This window comes from Gymnoscopelus microlampas (genome assembly GCF_963454915.1).
Source record: "Gymnoscopelus microlampas genome assembly, chromosome: 14".
In the NCBI taxonomy this organism is placed as follows: Eukaryota; Metazoa; Chordata; class Actinopteri; order Myctophiformes; family Myctophidae; genus Gymnoscopelus; species Gymnoscopelus microlampas.
The window spans coordinates 46,872,589-46,886,210 of record NC_139951.1 but is presented as its reverse complement, the minus strand read 5'-3'; the positions used below and the strand labels follow the sequence as shown (position 1 = coordinate 46,886,210).

Here is a 13,622-nt window from a genome sequence, read left to right as displayed (position 1 = left end):
ACGATATTTAACTAAAACATAGTTTTGGGGCACAGGGCTCCATGAAACGCAGCAATAGTGGAAAGAAGAATAACATCTCCAGCTATTTATTTTGTACGGAATGAATATAACAGAATTGCCCACAAACAGATGCTTAATGTTGCTTAATGAGGTAAAAATGAGGTACAACAACACGTACACAAAAGAAACCTGAAGATTAAACTGTATAGTTGATACTGACCATGATACTGACCATGACTGACATGATACTGACATGATACTTACTGACCATGATACTGGTATCATACTGACCATTCTGTATAGATGTTGTGAAATGTTATCAATATCTATGCCTATTTGATGATATTTGGTGATATTGTCAATATCTATGTTTTGCAAACTGTTAATACAACAAAAAATACATTTCTATGCCATGGCAATCTATCCTCAATAGACAATAATCACAAACAACTCTATGAATTGTGAAATCACACAAGCACCATATACACAGGCTAAATACAAGACTCAATTGTAGAAACCAGGCAGATGGCTAAATAATATGCAACAAAAAGTTGGTTACAGGCATCCACGGGTTAGTGAAAATGTCTGACTAGTGATACACTACTACACTACACAACACTACACTACACCATAGAATATAGAATAGACTGCAATAGTCTAAACCAGACTACACTACACTAACACACTAACCAGATTTTAAAGAAAGTCAACATGAATGTATGAACATTCTCCAGCATTCATTTTTCACCAGTCCTTCCCTATGACTGGAGCTACCAGCAGATGGTGCCAAAATAAGACTACTGGTTGAAAGCTGCACAGTACTGCTTTAACAGTGTTCAACATTCAACAGAGAAGCAACAATAGCTGCAGCATTTTGTCTTGTTTCAGTATTATTCAGGACTCCATTCGTTAAAGATGATGGCCAGGAACACGATGACTGTTGTTACATAGGCAATGAAGAAAGCTTTGTTGATTCTTGTGGCCATTCTGGTCCAGTAACCAGGCCTGCCTCCGTCATCTTCCTTGCTCTTAAAGAACAAAACCAGGTTCTTCTCCAGATCTCTCAACTCATTCAGGATCACCTGGAATCCATGAGATTCCCCTTTGAGACTATTGTCCTGAAACACACATTAGATTAGATATTTTATATTAGTGTTTATTAAGTGGATGATATAACTTGTCTAAGAGTGGTATGTTTTACATTTACTTTTTGGGCCAAAAATGTAGGTAAATTATTATTATTTTTTTCTTCTACATTCATACACTAGACACACATGGTGACATCATGCTAACCTCTTCCGCTGCACTCAGAGGCTGATGCGTTGTGTCTCTATCATCATCATTATCATCACCATCATCATCAGGGACTTTATAAAAGCATGAAGGACACCACTTGCATCTCTTCTCTGAAATGACACACACAGTATGATTGATGATTATACCACATTATGATTTATATAATTCAGAATATTCATGGATGATAATTTAGAACAGGATTGAAGCCAGAGATTAAGAAATTAAATAATATGGACAAGACATTATGCTTCACCACAGATTGAGCCTGTAAAAATATTGTCTGTCTGGTGTAATAACATAAAAGCTTTCAACATTCTCTTAAAGAAAATAAAGCTTATGAACGAGCACAGGCAGATAGAGAGAGCAATTTACTGAAGACACTGTCGCTGTCGCCTTACGTTTGTATCTCTTTTGCCACAATGTGTTTTATCACTTTTCTTGTTCTTTACTCTTCTTGGTGCCTATTCACGCGCAACTTTCCTTGTCACAGAAATTCCTCAAATGTAATCATGAAAATTCCCTCCAGTCTCTGCATTTTCTTGCTCTCATTGAGACTTCCCCAGAGAACATTGCTAACTCTGCTGCCCTCTTATACTGTGAAACTTTCAGCCATTCTCCGGGGCTTTTGAGTCAATGTGCTAATGGTTTAACTTCTGTGTTCTGTGTTTGTAATCTTTCTCATCTTTCACTTTCCACATGATTTGAATTCCATGCCACCACAATTACACAACCTGACCCTCTCTCCATCATTGTAAATGCAAGGTCTACTTGCATTTACATGCAAATATTTGCATTTACATGCAAATACATGCAAATACTGCGGCATGGTCATGTTGGATCTCCAAAAAGCGTTCGACACTGTAAACCATTCAATTTTACTTGATAAGCTGAGGGCGATTGGTTTCGACTGCACATCACTAAACTGGATGAGATCCTACCTGGAGGGAAGAGAACAAGTGGTTGACATCAACGGAACCATGTCCTCTTCCCTCCCGGTGAGCTGTGGGGTTCCTCAGGGCAGCATTCTAGGGCCGTTACTGTTCCTTTTATACATTAACGACATGAATGCTGCCTGTAACTGCAAATTGTTCCTGTTCGCTGATGACTCGGCACTCCTGATCTCGGGAGAGGACAAGCTGCAAGTTGAGGAGGCGCTCAGCTCCGAACTCTCAAAAATCCGTACTTGGCTTACTGATAACAAACTGTCACTACACCTTGGGAAAACTGAATCCATTCTCTTTGGGACCAAACATTCCCTCAGACAGATGGATGTAAATGATTTCAAGGTCAAAGTCGATGGCACAATTATCTCTAGCAAAGAAGAGATTACCTATTTGGGTTGTATTCTCGACAAATACCTGTCAGGTGAAAGCATGGGGACAAAGGTGGTCAAAATAGTAAACCAGAGAACCAAATTTATGGGCAGAGTTTCCTCTTTTGTCAACCCTCAGGCCCTCAGGACCCTCTCAGGGGCCCTGATTCAACCACATTTTGACTATGCTAGCACCTCCTGGTACTCCAACACCTCAGTGTCACTGAAGACTAAACTTCAAACCTCCCAAAACAAACTGATTCGGCTACTCCTCGGATTGGGGCCCATGACCCACCTTTCTCCCACCCATTTTGCCAGCCTAGGCTGGCTCAGGGTGGAAGACAGGGTTAAACAACTAAAAATGGGACTGGCCTTCAAAATTGTAAATGAAAATTTGCCCGATATGCCCCCTATTCCCGCATATCTGAGTAAATACCTCCAAAAGCTTAGTGACACCCACAGTCACAATACCAGAGGGAGTGCAAACAACAATTTGGTACCACCCACCCATAAAACAAACATGGGCAAATTCTCCTTCTACAGCACTGCCACCCAGGTTTGGAATGGTCTAACCCCATCCCTCAAAAAATGCAGTTCGCTGGGCTCATTTAAAAGAGCCTTAAAAAAATCACTTTTCAGGAGGCCAAAAGAGGAGGTAGTACCATTTTCCCGTTAGACAGCCGACCCCCCCCCCCCCTGTTCTTGTACATATCTTTCCCCCCTTTTTTATTCCATTGGCTGTACATAGTGTTATATATATATATATATATATATATATATATATATATATATATATATATATATATATATATATATATATATATATATATATATATATGTATGTGTATATATATATATATATATATATATATATATATATATATATATATATATATATTTTTGCTGTTTTATTTTTTATTTCTTTGTGTAATGATATTCGAACTGTGGTGCCACTATATATGTCTATGAATTGAATACCAAGGCCCTCATTGGAAACAAGTCCGCAAGGACTTTTATGAACGGACCTGTTAGACAAAGTATTTTAAATGTAAATGTGTTGTTTTACATTCTTTTGCCTAATAAAATATTCAATCAATCAATCATTGTGCTCTATCCATGCAGGTTCACTTGGAGACTTCCTTGAAGAGCTGGACAAACTTATCAGCTCATTCCCGAAAGATGCACCTCTCTCTAGTAGTTGTGTATATCTGTCTGTCTCTTATATGTCATCATGATTTGTGTGCGTGGGGAACTCATTTGAAACAAGCTCAGTGCTTTTATGAGTCTTCCAGTTTAGTAGACCTTGTATTGTGAATTTGTACTTCCATGTACTGTTGTTCTCATGTCTTACTAAATAAAGTACATCAATCAATCAATCTCATTTTGACATCGACCTACCCGCAGACAAGCATCTTCATAATACGTCTCTGTCTTTATTCAATCTCTAAATCAAAATCAGGACTGCAGATTCACTCTCAACCTTTTTTTTGCCACAGTCTAAAAAGTCTATTTTTTAAACTCTACCATGCTCCCCTTTCTTGCATCCCTTTTGTCTTCTATTGTGATATATGTACAGTATGTTTGTTACTTGTTCATATACTGTATTTTACATTATTTAGATAGACATATACTGTACTCTTTGCATCACCACAAATGTTAAAAGCGTTATTAACATTGTTTGTTGATTAGGGTTCATGTCATTTACTTTGATCGTGCACTTTGTTGCATTACTTTGGATAAGAGCCTCTGCTAATTAAATGCCTACATTATAATTGTGATTGTCTCCGTGTTGTAATGTCTCACCTCTGCCACAGCTGTAGCCTTTGGTCTCGTCCTCCTTCAGGTTGTGGTCTTTGTCTGTCTCTGTCTTCTGGGGGACAGAGTCTTTTTCCAACAGATACGTCACCAGAATAGCCTCCAACAGACTTAGCAGCATCAGAGCAAAACTCCCAATGCAGTAGGTTGCTATGAGCAGGACGTAATTTGAAATAGCCTACATTATCATCTGTACTCATACTGTGTACATGAATGATACAACTGTAGATACAATGAACAGATAAATATGTATCCCTTGTAGGGCTGGCCCCAAACATCCAAGGTTTTGTTATGTTGATGTTCAGATCTCAATTAATTAATCACTTACAGTATTATTATCTTATCTTACATTTAGATTCTGCAAGGCGTCTGGTGTTTATTCATTTGCCTCCTCGCGGCAGACTAGTAGTTTAATTGTCTCCAAACTTTGTAAACATTTAAGACATGGGTTGGGACATTCAATAGGATAGCTTTCATGCTTTCAAGGATCACAACTTTTATTTTTATTTTTATTTATTTATTTATTTTAATTTATTTTTATTAAAAGTCAGATCGGTTTTGAACTTTGTTTCCTTATAAATAGTTTTAGGGCCAGCCCTAATCCCAAGAGCATTACCTATGATTGGCATTCTGTTGGACGTGGCGGGCAGGATATCGTTGAGAAGTAGTTGTAAAACTGTGACGGCCAGCAGGACGGTGATCTTAAAGCCCAGCTTCGTACCGCTGTCCGAGATCAGGAAAGACGCCATGTCTAGACACAAGAAGAACAAGACGGGCAACAGGAAGTTGACAATGTAGAGGATGGCCTTCCTCTTCATTGTGATCTAGGAGGAGATGTTAGAAGGTCAGCCTAGAGGCAGTTCAGGTTTGACAAATGCAACTGTAGCAGTTTGCTAGAAAACATCCTAGCGTTTATGAACAATACCTACAGTGTAAACAATCCTATGCTGGGGTTTGTAGGTGGTCCCGTTGAGTTTGATGTATGTAAAGTTGTCAAACTCCCACTCATGCTTGCCCCACATCACCATCGTGGTTAGAAATCTGGTGAATTTTTTGTCAAAGGCTGCTTTGAGCTCTAGTTCATCAGCTGGTAAAGGAACAGAAGGAAACACGGAGGTAATCCAGACTCCAGGCAGACAAATAAAATGAATGAGAATGAACATGACGTTACATGATTTTACCACCCACCCGTTCACACACACATGCATGCACACACTCATTTAAACACAAACAGTATGCATTTATGCATGTGTACGGAAGCATGTATGTGTATGCATGTACTGTATGTATGTATGTATGTAGGGTGTTAATCTTATTCTTATTTCTCTTTTACATTTTTTCTCCTATGTGTCACTGTCGGGTAGGGGTGGGAGAGTGTGTTTATTTCCCCCTGAAGTACGGCATACCCTGTAAACTGCTGTCGGTATGAACAATACAAAACTATAATAAAAAAATAAATACAAAATAAATAAACACAAACAGTTGAGTCACTCACTGAAGTATATCAATGAGGCAAACGTGAGGTTGCAGGACTGAGTGTCGAAGGGGAACTTGTAGACGTTCATTCTACAGCTGCTGACGACCACGTCATCATTCTTAACAAAGACTGTCCCATCATATTTAATGTGGACATAAGGGCTGACAGCAGCCCCACCCTCTAACCTGGAAGATAGACAGACAGACAGACAGACAGACAGACAGACAGACAGACAGACAGACAGACAGACAGACAGACAGACAGACAGATAGACAGACAGACAGACAGACAGACAGACATTTCACATTTGTCGTGTAACACAAATAACATTATGTACTAGTCCATACCCAGGATGCTGTGCACCCAAACTACTGTATGTGAAGACATGAGACTTGGGACCACAACTGGTGACCCATAGCTTGTGTCAAAAATGCGTAAATCAGTTTTGAGATATACCTACCCACTGAGGAGAAAAATGCATAATAGCACTCACGTAATACATCTGTGTCAACGTACGTGTGTGTGTGTGTGGGTGTGTGTGTGTGTGTGTGTGTGTGTGTGTGTGTGTGTGTGTGTGTGTGCGTGCATGATGTGCATGTGTGCGTGTGCGCATGTGTGTGCGAGTGTGTGTGTGTGTGTATTCCCACCTCTCATCTATGATGATATCAGGTTTCCACAGCCATCCACTGGGTACAGAAACACGCTGAATTCCACAGAACTCAGCGGGATCCCAGGATATGAACTCATTTGTCCATTTCTGCAGTAGAAGAACAAATCATATTGATAGCTCGTAGACATCATTACTTTATGTTCTTTTTGTTGACCACTCAGTCCTTCTATACTTAGAATCCGGGAGCAGTATGTGTTAGCGAGGCGTTTAGGAGGGCCATTCAAGCAGGCCGCAAGTGGAGCCTGCAGTACCACCACGGCCCAAGACGCCATCACGCGGGAGTGGAAATGTTTGGAGAAGGAACTGTTTGGATCGGGGGGAGTCTGGTGCAACGTTCAGGTCCTGCTGGACCTGGTGAGACGAAGGAGGGCCGCGGCCAGGAGGCCATCCACTGAGCCTCTCCTCTCCCCCAGCCCCGGCAGAGTATAGTTCCGGAGAAGCGGACTGAGTGGCCCTGTCTTTCCCTAAGAGGACTGACTGACTGTGGGTAGCTACTGGGACGTAAGTCGGAGCTTGATCAACCCTGGCTGGGTCACCTGGGCGAGGCTGTATGTTGTTGCGAGAACCCGAAACACCCGATGACCCCAGGCTACAACACTGATGATACAGTACGTCCCAGGTGCATCCAGTGATGTTTTCTTCACAGGAAACTGGACCCGAGTTGGCTCTGTACTTGGACCACATTTTCTTCCATCTACACCAAATCTCTTAGCCAAAAACGGTGCATTACAAGCCCACAACGGGTCGCAGGAGAGATTAAATGCATGTGCCAGAAAATGTAACATATAAATTCTTTGCATTGCAGTGATTTTAGGTAGAATATACTGCTCTGTTGATGCTGTTGTAAATGTAAAACATGTGGCAAGTTAAATGATGCCACAGGCTCTATTTGACATCTCCAAGGAATGTAACACTTAGCTAAAAGGGGGAGATGTAATGGCATTTAGGTGCCACAAGGTGGCTCTGTGGACTGTTTTTTGGGGGGAAGGTGGAGAATAGATGAGAAAGTAGCAGAATGGCTTAATGATGTTGTTGGTGAGTTGTAATAATAGCAGAGCATCAATAGACAGCATAAATACATTTACACTGAAAATGTCTCCATTTGCTTTCAGAGAGTCCAAGAGTCCCCAAGAAGGCAAAAAGCCAATGCAAAAACAATAGAGGAGGGAGACAACTGTACCTAATGCAAAAATAGTTTTAAGGCCTTCAAACAGGTATTTTACCTTTTTGTTTAGGCAAATTGACAAATAATTGGCTTAACATCTTAACGTTTCCCCAGGCAGTAATGGTAAGTGTGTGAAATGTCAAATATATAAATATAATACTGGTATATCCTGACCCTTCCCTATATATTTGACATGATTTCACATCATTGCTGCCTGAGGAAGAATTACTCGAGACACGTTGCTGAGTAGTAAGATTTTAAAATTATGCTTCCTTCTGTTTTTTATACTGTATACTGGATGTCCACCCCTCTAACCCCCTTACAAAACAGAGTATATTATTAATATGACATTGTTGAGCAAAAGTAGTGAAAATACATACAACGTTGCATCATGCTGCGTTGTGAACTTCTTAGCACATCAGCTATTTTCTCTATTTTTGAAAATAATTTGAAAGAGAAATTGTTTAAGTCTGTCTGTGGGTTTTCTAAAAAGTACCCGTTTTGGCCATTCATGGTTTCCATCCGACAGCAACGATACATATTCAGAACTCACCATTTCAATCCACAGGTATGACATGAATTTCTGGTCTTTCTCAACCTATGAATAAACATACATAGAGGACAATTTTCCAGCCAACAATCACAACTGAATGAATGAAAATACACACACACACACACGCACACGCACACGCACGCGCACGCACACACACACACACACACACACACACACACACACACACACACACACACACACACACAAACAGATGCAGATGCAAACATAAATGCACACTATACGGAAAAGGCAACACATGTGCATATACATAAGTACACAGTACAGCGAACAAAACAAATACATATCATGGCTCCCTGGTTGTCCAGCGAAAGAACCACTTTAACTGTAGTGTTCCACTGCCTGGTGGTACAGATCAATCATTGTTGCAGATCAGCTATGTTGTCAGATCAGCTATGTTCACTGAAGTATAAAATATCAGAGGGGTTATGGCTTCATTTGTTAATTAAAGCGACTTTGAGTAGGCTACTTAAAAAAGCGCTAAAACAATGTCAGGTATTATTATCAATTCAATACATAACTGCATCAGGCTGTGTCAGGTGATACATGTGGCATTTAATCTCTGCCATCACGTTGTTCTGTCTGTCTTCATTGTCCCATGTCAATTGGGAAGAATTAGAAATGCCTTGAAAACACAACTTTCACTTACCACGTCTAAAATGGCGTTGAGCGCCACATCCAACCACACCACGGTGGGTTTGGTGTGGTCTAGAACGGGTCGTGTTGCCGTGTACATTCTGTTGCCTTCTTTCATGTTCAGGTGTATTAAAATGTCAAGGTAACTACACACCAGTTTGATACCTGAAACACAAGAGTGAACACAACTATGAATGAAAACAAATTCAAATATGTACCACACACAAAATATCCATTAGCTGTGGTCATTGAGAGGCCAGATAGAGCATAGCAGTGGCAGACATTTTGTAGTTCCACACAGGAAAGCCCATTCATTCAGCCCATAGAGGTTTCCGAAAAATATGTATTTATATACATTATTTTAAGCCTGGAACCAAGCCATCTAGGCTCCTGGTGAATGATGACAATAAAACATTTGATTCTGTGTAAACACATATTTGAAAACCGCAAAAAAAGGGTAGTTATTAAATATAGTATATAATATAATAAAACATTAAAATCATTAATATTTGAATTGACTCATTCAACACTATTGTGCTCACCTGTATTCTGGAATCCAGTCTGATTGGCTCCGGTCAGCAGACTTTCTTTTTTCACCTCGTCCGGGTCATTTATACGTTCCACGATCCAGTCCTTTGGAGATTTTATCCTGTCCTCTGCAGCTAGTATATACGTTATTCCTAAAAATAACATTATATATATATATATATTATTTTTTTTCTTCTTTTTTTTTTTTATTCAAGAATATACAAGCACACACAACACAGGTTGTTTTCCAATCAATAATTCTTCGATGTGCACACTGTATAATGTTATTGAGGCATCTAAACAGCGGCATGTATCGTTTCTGGACATATTTTGTGAGAGACATAAGCAACCAGGTCTAGGAACAAATACATATTAATTTGGGGGTCCATGACATGAAAATATTTGAGAACCACTGGTTAAAATAATCTAAATAAAAAATTGTGAGGCAAGCTCAAATGAGCAACTAAGCCCAAGAAACCAATATTTACTAGCAACTTCACAGAAAAATAAGCCCAAAGTCGCTTATAATTAGCAGACATGGCAACATTGGTTGCTGTCTTGGCAGTATCACTTACTTTAAATAGCAGATCAACAAGCTCACAATGTGACACATCACAACACGTTGTGAGCTTGTAGATCTGCTAAATGATTAAAAATATATATTTTAAACATTTTATCTTGTATGGGAGTCCCTCCCTGTCACCACATTTTTTCAGATGTGGGCCTGCGACAAATACATATTAATCTGGGGGTCTTTGACATGAAAAAAATGTGTGAACCACTGTTTAAAAAAAAACATTAAAAAGCAATTAAGCCCAATGAAGCGACTACACTTAAAAAAAAAACAACAACCAAATTGCTCATTTATAAGCAGACGTGGCAACACTGGTAACGAGCGTAAAGGAGCCCCTTTCATCTTGCCGCCCTTCGCGGCGACATCAGAGCATGACGTCCACTCTCTCTCCTCCAGTCAAGTACTCCAATTGTCGCGCGCGCGCTCCCCCGCTCACTCACACACGCACACACACACACACACACACACACACTCACACCGGCAAACACGACGACACACGTTTTGTTAACAAGCGCTGCTTGTTTAGAAGTAATTAAAGACTCTTATAGTGAAATAAACAACTCATAATATAACGTTACTCCACATAGACGTCGAGTAAAGTTGTCACTCAGTGTTTACCAGGCTGGTGAGAGTGTAACAATGTAACCAAATGGACCCGTGCGGGTCCATTTGAAGTCTAATGGACACTGTGTGACCAGACTGTGGAAACAGAAGTGAATTATCTCTCCATCCAACAAACAGGTGAGTTTTACTGCAGGTGTGTGTTAGCTCAGTGGTTCTCAAACTATTTCATGTCACGGACCCCCAAATTGACACCTATTAGCCCGCGGACCCCCATTTGAAAAGATATGCCAGGACCCCCATAAGAGAAGATTGTTTATGGCTCTATAGCAGTGATTCTCAACCATTTTAATTTCAAGGACCCCCCAGTTTGACATGCATGTAGGCTACAGACCCCCATTTAATGACATTTCTATCTCTGTGACCCCAATTTATATTGTAAAATCAATGTTAATTTGAGAGTGTACAAAATGGAACCGAATGGACTCGTTAGGGTCCATTTGGTTCCATTTGTACACTCACAGTTACAGACCCATAAGGGTCCATTTGGTTACTAACTATCATTTAGCTGGGGACCCCCTGGAACCCCCTCAAGGACCCCCTGGGGGGGTATCATAATATTGGAAAAATATAGTGGAGAAAGTACTCAAATGTTTTACTTAAGTAAAAGTATCAACACTGCAATGTAGAATAAGTACTCTGTCCAAGTAAAGGTGTGGATTCCAAATTTACTTGAGTAAAAGTACATACGTGTTGGTATCAAAATGTACTTAAAGTACCAAAGGTAAAAGTATTGAAATGTTAGAAAATAGCACAAATAATGTTAGAGGTGTATTACCTACATATTTGGTTCAAAAAGCATTTGTCAAATCTACTATTCTTAGACAAGTTATCATCCACTTAATAAACAATAATATTAATCTAATCTAATGTGTGTTTCAGGACAGTAATCTCAAAGGGGAATCTCATGGATTCCAGGTGATGCTGGATGAGCTGAGAGATCTGGAGAAGAACCTGGTTTTGTTCTTTAAGAGCAAGGAAGATGGACCAGGATGGCCACAAGAATCAACAAAGGTGAGCTTGTAGATCTGCTATTTTCAAATAGCCTAGGTATAAAATAGGGCTAAAGTGGTAAATATGTATGTTTTATAATGTAATCATGTGTATCTGCAAAGTAACTAGTTACTAAAGTTTTCAAATAATTGTAGTGGAGTAAAAGTACAATATTTGTCTCTGAGATGCATAGTGGAGTAGAAGTACACATATTGAAAATGGGAAATACTCCAGTAAAGAAAAAATCATCATTCCTTATGCTGCTATAATATCAGTGGTTCTCAAACTTTTCTCATGTCAAAGGACCACCAAGATGATTTGTATTTGGTCGTGGACCCCCATCTCAAAATATTGTGCTCGCTTTATACACAGAAATGTAAAAAAAAACTGTTTTTTTCCCAAAAATAGCAGATCTACAAGCTCATGAGCTTGTAGATCTGCTATTTTTGAATAGCCCAAAGGAATCTTAAAATGACATGCACACACAGATGCAAATGTCTTCTAAATCCTAACAGTTTTCTTCTGAAAACCTTATCTTGCTATAATATCAGTGGTTCTCAAACTTTTTCGTTTGTCAAGGACCACCCAAAATGATATGTATTTGGCCATGGACCCCCATCTCAAAATGTCTTGTTCCAGGGACCTCCCCAGAAGCAAAGATTTGAGTTACAAATATTCGCTTTACGAAATATATTCAAACACATTTTCACGATTTTTCAAAAATAGCCAAAGTATAAAATAATGGTTTAAGTGGTTACACAGACGCGTTCCTGGTTTTAATGGGTTAAATAAGTTCAATAGAGCACCAAAGTCTGACGTAATTTACACATCCTAGGTTTGTCTACCTGGTTCGCGGTTTTCCACCCCCATTCTGAATCCCCATAGACATGTTTAATATCGCGTCAAATAAGAACTTTATAAACAAAATAAACAAATGACCCTGGCGGTTTTACTCTAATGGATATGAAGCATCAACTGACGGTGAGAAAACGATAATGTTACTTCCGCCGAATTATTTACATTTTCGCCAGAAACGGACTGTATCAAATATAAGTGACTGACTATCATAAACGATACAGAACCTCCTCCCTGACAATAACACAATAACAGTTTATTTTTGGACCACAATTCTTATATGAGACGATTCTATGATGACCCAATGTTATTCTCCATAGAGAAATTACTTTACGAACCTGGGGATGAACGAGTGACGTCAGGACTTCAGTACTCTATAACACATAAAACCCTCTCTCTGCTCTCTCTACATGGCGAGCAACAGGTCGTGGGCACGCCCGCTACCCCGTGCTGACCTACGTGCAGATCATCATGGTGTTCTACAACCTGTTCACCCTCTCCTCAGTCTGCCCGCCGAGGGTGCTGCCGTATCCGCACGCTGGTGATGCAACTACTGCTGGACGAGCAGCTGGAGGTACAGTAGTACAGGGTTTCTCAAAGTGGGTGCCGCGGCACCCTAGGGTGCCGTGATGCCAAGTTCAGGGGTGCCGCGGAATACTTTGATCACATATTGACTTTGTAAAACGGACCTGAGTTGCATTGTACTCGGTGCGTTCTTTTTCAGTCTACGCCTAAACTCTTCGCCAAAAATTGCAGATCTACAAGCTCACAACGCGTCACAGCGTGACGCGTTGTGAGCTTGTAGATCGGCTATGTTTTGGCGAATGTTTCCCATCAGAATGGGGATGCTGGGGTTCAACGTCAAATAGAAAGTTATTTTCAATCTGTCCTATAATGCAAACGGACGTTCTCGTTTTCCTCGTGACTTACAGGCTACTCTAGGTAGAAAGATTTACATATTTACCTATCGTAATATGACATGCATGTAAAAGGTGCTGTAAAGTCACAATGTAATTCAGGGGTGCCGTCGTGGATGAAACAGTTGTTGACAGGGGTGCCCTGAGCCAAACATGTTTGAGAACCACTGCAGTAGCAGCACTCACAGTAAA

At 40.0% G+C, this 13,622-nt stretch overlaps 1 protein-coding gene across 1 annotated transcript; it reads right to left on the bottom strand.

The window, feature by feature from the left end:
• Positions 1 to 890: 890 nt before the first annotated feature.
• Positions 891 to 9,635, bottom strand: LOC311060266 (5-hydroxytryptamine receptor 3A-like; the record flags this gene model as incomplete). Its single annotated transcript, XM_084078402.1, has 10 exons — positions 891 to 1,118; positions 1,294 to 1,406; positions 4,412 to 4,573; positions 5,040 to 5,247; positions 5,353 to 5,510; positions 5,919 to 6,085; positions 6,548 to 6,657; positions 8,289 to 8,333; positions 8,956 to 9,107; positions 9,485 to 9,635. 10 exons carry the CDS (start codon positions 9,633 to 9,635, stop codon positions 891 to 893), a joined length of 1,494 nt encoding a protein of 497 aa, XP_083934528.1.
• Between the last annotated feature and the right edge of the window lie 3,987 nt (positions 9,636 to 13,622).